A 7,620-nucleotide genomic window follows, 5' to 3' on the forward strand; every position below is an offset into this window, starting at 1 on the left:
GGTATTCAATGGGTTGTCAAACTAAACGATACATTTGATGCATGAAAAGTTCCGAGCGAACTTTACAGCTAATCAGTGTCGATATTTAGAACCTCGTGGTCAGGTGAAAAATATAAATGAACCGAAACAATCACAATACATACTAAAATACAAAGTACATGCAGTACGTTGAAGTTTTCAATATACATTACATTTTCTAATGGGAAAGATTATAAATTATGAGGGGCATTTTCCACAGTAAACCTACCCGTAGACAAGCATACCGCTTCTGTCTGGGTATGGCAACACCACACTACAACATGCAGACCTGCAGTACACCACAACTCCAAAGGTGGCTCTTAAACACCAACACTGACTAAACCTGCTCAATTATGGCGAAACTCATATTATTGTCATACTACATTTTCAACTCTGTTACATATACAAGGGAAATGTATCAACGCTGAAGATGTATGAGCCCCCCGTTTTACACGAATAAGATTGAGAAAAATGTTTGTGTGTGCAGAGTTCAGATTGTTTGAGACATAGCAAAGAACCCTTGAAGAACTCCTTGTAATAAAGAAAGAGGAAAGTCTAATAACTCCATTGCTAATAGACATTGTAAAAGCATCTGCGTTGCTAATTATTATAATTGAATATATCCTGATTTCTACTTCCAGCTATTTTTCATCATTACCCCAACCAGGCTCCTCCTCCCCCACATCTTTCAGGAGGCAGGCAGCCCTTGTCTCTTCATTTGCTTCGTCACCCCTTTCAATATGTCCCCTCTTATCTCATCCATCTGTGCTCCTCTTCACTCTTTCTTCTCTCTCTCTTTCTCCATCTCTGTATTTCTTTTTCTCTATCTCTCTCTGTGTATCTCTCTCTTTCACTTTCCCTCTCTCTCTCTCTCTCTCTCTCTCTCTCTCTCTCTCTCTCTCTATCTCACTCCCCAATCACTTTGTGTCTGTCATACCACAGTAGCTGAAACACACGTGGTAGTGCATGACTGCTACAGTGGTTGAACCTAGTATGTCAGAGCAAGGAGGCCTTGAAGAATGTCAGTGAATATAATATTTTGTAGTCACTGATGTTATTATTTGTTGAGTGCAGTTCTCTGTTCCCTCACGTTTTCTAAGGATTCCATTGTCAGAAGACACTGTTTTATTGTTTGTAAAAAGCACATCGTTATCTCAAGTTCATCTCATATCTAGAACTACTTCTAGTAATAAAGTCACATCTCTAATCACTAGTTAAAAGGGTTTAAATGGATCAAGTTGTGAGTTTAGGAAGTCAGCTCTGAAAAACAAATCCTGGGTAAATGAAAACTACTAAGTGGAATAAATGTGTTCTCTCAAGGTAAATGAAAAATCAGCTCTTCCATTCCCAACCCATGCCTTTGGCATTGAGCACTTTTGCATTTCTTTAACATTATACAGTGATGTAAACCTCATTGTAAATAACATTGTCCACAAAGGCAAAATAAATAAAAGCACATATTTATTGTATTTCACAAACATTAAAACCACAATACTACATTTCAGATATATTCAACAACAACCGAGAACAACAACATAAATGTTCAAAATGTGATTTGAAGATTTCCAAGCCTGATTGTTCCTCTACATAACATGGAAGTCAGTGACATCTAACATTTTCTTTACATGAAATGACACTGCAGGTGTCTTTCATCAGCAGGAGGGTCTGCTCCTGGCACAGAAGAATGCGCACGATGCTGCACAGTTGTTGTTTGACCAGCCACCTACGAACCATACAAAAGGCGAAACATAAGACTCCCAGAAGCAGTGACAAGCTGTATGTACATAGCTTTCAGATCAAGAAACTTACTATTGGAATTCAGGTACAAGCAAGGATAACTTGACCCACTGTTCTGTGTCTGCCAGTTAGTGTAATAGAAACCAGCTCTGTCAATCCACAGCCAGGCACCCTGAAATACAGAAACACATCACAGCACTTTGGTGGTGTGGTCATAACAACAGCTGTGGTACCCCATTGTATGTTCAAATTCATTTGAGAAGAAATTATAGTTTTTGGATGAAGACTATTTTAACAGTCACAGCTATGATGCTGTGTCTCAGTAAGGTCAAATCAAGATACTTCTCCTGACCTGGAAATGGAAACCTCCGATCCAAGCTGTTGGTTCGCCTGAAAGTCTAGCCAGACTCTGCAGGAAGTTGTATTCATTAGGAGACTGCACAGAGGCCAGACTGCCTTGCTGCGACACACAATACCTCTGGAGAGAGAGAGCGAGAGAGAGAGAGAGAGAGAGGGAGAGAGAGAGAGAGGGGGGGAAAGAGAGAGAGAGAGAGAGAGAGTAATGGTACATAGGAGAAAGAGAGTATGTAAAAGAGAAGCTTCGTCATTTTCCGATCAAGTTTTTTTTTTCACCCCTCATATTTAGGGGTCACTGCATTGTGTTAATCCAACGGTGAAGCACCTTCTCTCCCCCTTTAAATGCGGTCGTTGTGCCTTACCTCAGCATTGAGCCAGTTCCTCCTGGAGGTCACCATCATAAAGCAGCGGGAACCAAATCGGAACCAGCCAGGAGAACACAGGGACATCCGATCTACAACATCTACAACACAAGCACAGTTACTTCAGTGTCCCAGAAAGGATTAACCTTGACCTCATCATATATATTTATTTACATTTACTGACCTAGATTAAGAGCTTGAACATCTTCAGTTACTTCTTCCATGGCCTCAACTGAAAAAGGCATCATTATAATGAACAGTGATTCTGACAATTCCCGAAATTTCATGAAGTAAAAATGGCAGACCAGTGGGTCATTCCATTTATGTCCAAAAAAAGACAAAATAGACTAGATTTTAAATATTTCACACTGACCATGAAGCAGATCCTCTTGAACTCCAGTCTCTGCAGCCTCAGCTGGGAGAAACGAAACATGTTGCATTTATATCGCAAAACCTCTATCTGTTACTCTTTCAGAACCACACTTTCATCACCATCAGCTAACATCATTCTGCAGATCACTTTCATACCTGCTGGCAGAGGGCCCTCCACCATAGTCTCTACCTCGACAGCCTCCTCTGAGAAAGAAGAAACAGAACTATCAGTCAATCATTAGAAACATTTACACATGGTTAGATTATTACAGGAGTTCATTCTTTGAGATGCTGAATAACATATTGATATGTCAAACAGTGAACTTTTAGGATTTAGGTTTTCGAAGGCCTTAACCACCACCCACCTGGAACAGTGTTTTCTTTGCCTAGAGTCTCCACGACATCTGCTGCAGAGATAAGCACAAAAACACTCAATTACACCACAGCGTTCACAGGTTTTTGCCACATTAGAAACATCAAAAAAGAAGAATATCCAGAGAGCAACATATAGGTTTATTCACGTGATGAGGTAGCGCATCATGTGTCACTGTCTGATTAAAGCGTGTACTTACCAGGTGCAGCACGGGTCGCAGCATGGGTCACAGCAGAGTGCATACAGAGAAGAGCGGCCAGTATGAGAACCTTCATGTTGATTTGTGTAAATTCTTCTTCCTCTGGGGAATCTAAGGATACAAAATGGTCACATTTAGTAGATCATTGAAGGTTTTTCAGAGTGCATGACCAGAGAGAAGCAGGATTCTTACCTGTTGTAGATGAGTATCAGGCACCCCTGTCCAGGTAAAGTAAACTAATGCAGTGATGAGCACAGCGTTTGGTCTGCTTTTTATACCATACCAGAGACACGTGTCGGAGGAAGCAGGAAACAATTTCAGTTTATTTTATCAACTGTTGTAAATGTTATCAGACTAAACTTACCAGAAAACTTCAAACGTGGGAGAACACCCAAACAAGCAATGCAATAAAATAATAAACTTTCTAATCTTATTCTGTTTTGCTTTCAGCCCTGAACGAGATCCTAGCAATAAATGAAGTTCAAAAAAGGATACACAAACACTTCCCGAACGTGGTCTCATATAAACATGCCTATTTCCTTATTGTTGTTTGAGTTAGGGGAGCATAATGAAAGTCTTTGGAATGGTTACAAGATGATCATTCTTATTTAGGAGTCCCTGTTATCTGGAGCACGTTATCTCTGTGCTAGGCTTGGAGAGAGTCTGGAGGCTTAAATCATTCCAGACTGTGTACAAAAAACAACTAAAAGATCTAATAAAAAAAACAAGCAAGAAGAATACGCTAAAGGTAAGGGTACGGCAGGCTAGACTCAGGAGACCATGTTTAGCACTTGGAATGGACAGAATTGTAAGATAGACAGCTGTTGGATCTGCTTAGACTGTTAAGTCTTAAAAACTAGTCTTTAAGAGTATAATACAGCCTCCATTTTAGGTATACTCCACTCACCCAAGGCTAATTTATGCAACATCTGGAGTGTGGGTGAATTGCTTAAGAGTTCAGAAATGGAGCAAGATGGTATAGCTCAGAGCTGAACCCCTTTCTCAGAGCTGAGTTGTTGTGAGACTAAATGGCCCTTTCCAAACTGTTTGTACCAGAGCCATTTGCCACAACTGCCATGTCCACTAATGCAGTAGGCCTACTCGCTTTTGAATGTGAAAATGTGCAAAATGAGTAAGGCGTCTCAAAATATAACTGGGGGCACATGGACATATTACTTCAAAGCATGAGCTACTTATACTCATGTAACTCATTTCAACAATAACCTATTTTAACTCTCTGACATTTAAGTAAGTATTTCCTTACTCTGACATTTTTTGCTCATCACATCTTTAATAAATACTCTATGATTGTGAGACTGAAACAGCCATATCACATCTGCAGGGCCCTACATGTGATCATTGTAATAAATGCAATAGATGGCAGCAATTATTGAGTGGAGAGACACGACTGTATATCAAATAGTATCCCTACATGTCTTTCAATAGGATTTAAGAAACAAAGTGCAAAGGAAGACTGTTTGGGGGGATGTACAGTTCCAACTGATTCTTTCCACTTTGCACTTGTCCTTGTCTTGGGCCATCCTTCTCCAGCAAAGATAAAAAAAAAAAAAGAAAACAAACAAATAAACAAATAAATATAATAAAGGTGGGCCAGCCAGTTAGTGTGTGGGAGTGACTGGGATGGTAGATAACTACACACATGTCTGGGGGAGTCTGCACGTATGTCTTCATGGAACAAAAAAAATAAAAAATACAAAATACAAAATCCAGTCAGTGGTACTATAAATTAGTGTACAGAATGTTTATTTGTGTTGCCAACTCATGTTGTTATCTTCCATACACATCAATAGATACATTAACAAACACAGATCAAACACGGAACATATAATAGCAATACGTTTAACATATAGCGTGCTTTTAAAATAACTCTCCATTCATAAATTATAAAGCATGCTTGTAAAATAACTCTCCATTCATAAATTATAAAATAAATTATCTTAGCCATATACAAAACTGTTGTCCAGTGTTTACCTCAATGATATGTGTAAACAGTAGTTTGAACTAATAAATAGGGCACTCAATCAAATACAAATATAATAGTACAAAATACAGTAGTACATTTCTTTCAGTAGTACATTTTCAGAGGAAGTCTTCAGGGCCTAGAGGGGGACAACATGCAATCATTAAGCCAATTATTTTCATCTGTTTTTCATCTCAATTCAAACCAACATATTAACAACTCATAAAACGACTTCGCATTGCAAATATATATCGTCTTGCCTTGCAGCCAACAAACTGATCCAAACACGAGCAAAATGAGTTCATAGTCTAAGTCAAAGTCCTAAGGGTAGTTGGCAAGGGAACTTACTGTTGTTTAGCCATCCTGACTTTTTTGATTGCTTTTCTCACCCATGGAGCGTTTGGGGCACTGCACTGCACACCCTTACTGGTCTCAAACCTGTGCAGGGGAATCAGTAGCAAATGCTGTGGTCACACTTCACTTGAACTCCGCTTCATAGGACTGACATAAGCATGTCATAATCATGCCAGACATCATGCCATGTTACCATTAACAACAAACGCCATGACAGCTCTCTGAATTGTATATGCCATAACAGCTTAATGTCACATGTTATTGAGCTGTATAATATAATATAATATAAGATATGATAATATAATTATTGTATATCTATGTACGCAACATGCGGACGTGTCCAAGACTTACACAATAGCATTCACACAGGGCGGATTCGCCTTCTGGAAAGTGTAGCGGAGAATGGGTTCTTCAAATGTCATAGTGGAGACACTTTTGCAGCAGCTGAGTGGCTTCGCATTGGCTGTAAAATCAAGCATGTAGTGTGAATCAAGCATGTAGTATGAATCAATCTTTTAAAGGAAGATTACGGCACTTTGGTAAGGCACGGAAATATTTCTCTGAGATGAGCTACTTACCCAGTCCTGTGCTTGTGAAGGTCAGCATGATGGCAAAAACAGCCAGAACACTCAACATGGCTCTCTGGTACAGCTGCATGTCTAGTTTTTTGCTTTGCAGAATTTCCAAAGCTAGCAGGTGAATTGAATGATATGTCGCCTATCAGAATGCCAATTATATATGCGTCTACTAAAAGGGGAAGTGCGGGTGGAACAGGGCAGTTTCCTTTGGTTGCAACATTGACGGAACCACCCATATAAGTCCTTCCCATGGCTGCTGAGTTATCCCTACATTGCTTGAATCAAGTTTTGAAGAATGGTCTTAGTCTTAGTAAATGCCAAAGGACTGAAGGTCTCTAGGTTCACTACATCATGATGATCTTGCAGTTATACAATAGACACTTTTAGAACAGAGTATTGACAGTCATTTCAGTAGGACCCGGTCTGTAACTACTATTACAGAGGCAAGGAGTCAGACTGTGGTGCAGTTTGGGAAGTTTTTCTCAACACAGGAGCACAAGTCATGCTTTCTGCAGAATACAACTAAACATGCTCTAATCAACATTAACATTGCAAGCTAGCATAGGACCAAACCAATAATGGTATTTAGTTTTAGACCATATATTGGAGACCAGTCTTGGATTTTAGTCAGTCACGATTCAGGTTTATTCTTGAACAATGGGTGGCCACACATTGTTGAGAACAGAGGCTGAGGTTCCACACATCCTCACAGCGTTGCACCTTAGCTTATCTGATCTGTCCATTGTAGGATTTGCTCTTAAATGCTGAGTTTAGGGGTGTAATAGGCCCTGGATACAAAGCTCTTTGTCTCGACCTGGGGGGGGGGGGGGGGGGGAGAGCCTTGTCTCACCTCACTCCTCAGGTCAACCCACAGTACTTTCACCCAGGAATGTTTACATGCTAGTTAAATCAAATTATTGAGTATGGCATATCCTTATTAACTATAAAATCTCAAATGCCGGTCCCTTCACCGATCACCAACACAACTCACTCATCATTGTTCTATGCACACATAAAATAGTCAGTATGCTGAGCGATCCTTTTCCAAATTGAAACTCATTAAGACGTTCCTGAGGAGCAGGAGAGGCTGAATGGGCCGGCTATCCTGTCCATCGAAAAATCAAATCATGCATTACCACTTTTTTGTTTGAAAGGCATCGTTCGGCTTGCAGGTGTGCTGTGCCGCTGGCTGTGCTCAGTCAGCTTGTCGGTCTTGACGTTCAGATTTTGCGCTTAAACTAGCTATATCGTATCTTCTTGTCACATGATCAAATAGAGACTTGACATTG

At 40.0% G+C, this 7,620-nt stretch overlaps 2 protein-coding genes across 2 annotated transcripts; both read right to left on the reverse strand.

The window, feature by feature from the left end:
- Nucleotides 1-1,462: 1,462 nt before the first annotated feature.
- LOC116218491 (ladderlectin-like) lies at nt 1,463-3,711 on the reverse strand. Its single transcript, XM_031560385.2, has 10 exons — nt 3,611-3,711; nt 3,419-3,529; nt 3,212-3,253; nt 3,003-3,050; nt 2,848-2,889; nt 2,659-2,706; nt 2,475-2,575; nt 2,108-2,233; nt 1,828-1,927; nt 1,463-1,741 (listed from the first exon to the last, which is right to left on the reverse strand). Exons 2-10 carry the CDS (start codon nt 3,492-3,494, stop codon nt 1,671-1,673), a joined length of 654 nt encoding a protein of 217 aa, XP_031416245.1. The 5' UTR covers nt 3,495-3,529; nt 3,611-3,711; the 3' UTR covers nt 1,463-1,670.
- Nucleotides 3,712-5,165: 1,454 nt separating this feature from the next.
- LOC116218492 (C-C motif chemokine 4-like) lies at nt 5,166-6,525 on the reverse strand. Its single transcript, XM_031560386.2, has 4 exons — nt 6,332-6,525; nt 6,105-6,216; nt 5,748-5,837; nt 5,166-5,538 (listed from the first exon to the last, which is right to left on the reverse strand). The coding sequence occupies exons 1-4, from the start codon at nt 6,408-6,410 to the stop codon at nt 5,532-5,534; spliced, it is 288 nt and encodes a 95-aa protein (XP_031416246.1). The 5' UTR covers nt 6,411-6,525; the 3' UTR covers nt 5,166-5,531.
- Between the last annotated feature and the right edge of the window lie 1,095 nt (nt 6,526-7,620).

This window comes from Clupea harengus, chromosome 22 (genome assembly GCF_900700415.2).
Source record: "Clupea harengus chromosome 22, Ch_v2.0.2, whole genome shotgun sequence".
NCBI classification, from domain to species: Eukaryota; Metazoa; Chordata; class Actinopteri; order Clupeiformes; family Clupeidae; genus Clupea; species Clupea harengus.

Excerpts from the sequence above, each read along its gene's own strand:
- LOC116218491 (XM_031560385.2), bottom strand. The coding sequence starts at position 3,494 with ATGAAGGTTCTCATACTGGCCGCTCTTCTCTGTATGCACTCTGCTGTG. Across the intron at positions 2,890-3,002 it reads GGAGGGCCCTCTGCCAGCAG|CTGAGGCTGCAGAGACTGGA; the intron begins GTATGAAAGTGA and ends CGTTTCTCCCAG. Across the intron at positions 2,707-2,847 it reads TCAAGAGGATCTGCTTCATG|TTGAGGCCATGGAAGAAGTA; the intron begins GTCAGTGTGAAA and ends TGCCTTTTTCAG.
- LOC116218492 (XM_031560386.2), bottom strand. The coding sequence starts at position 6,410 with ATGCAGCTGTACCAGAGAGCCATGTTGAGTGTTCTGGCTGTTTTTGCC. Across the intron at positions 6,217-6,331 it reads CTTCACAAGCACAGGACTGG|CCAATGCGAAGCCACTCAGC; the intron begins GTAAGTAGCTCA and ends TTGATTTTACAG. Across the intron at positions 5,838-6,104 it reads CCCTGTGTGAATGCTATTGT|GTTTGAGACCAGTAAGGGTG; the intron begins GTAAGTCTTGGA and ends TCCCCTGCACAG.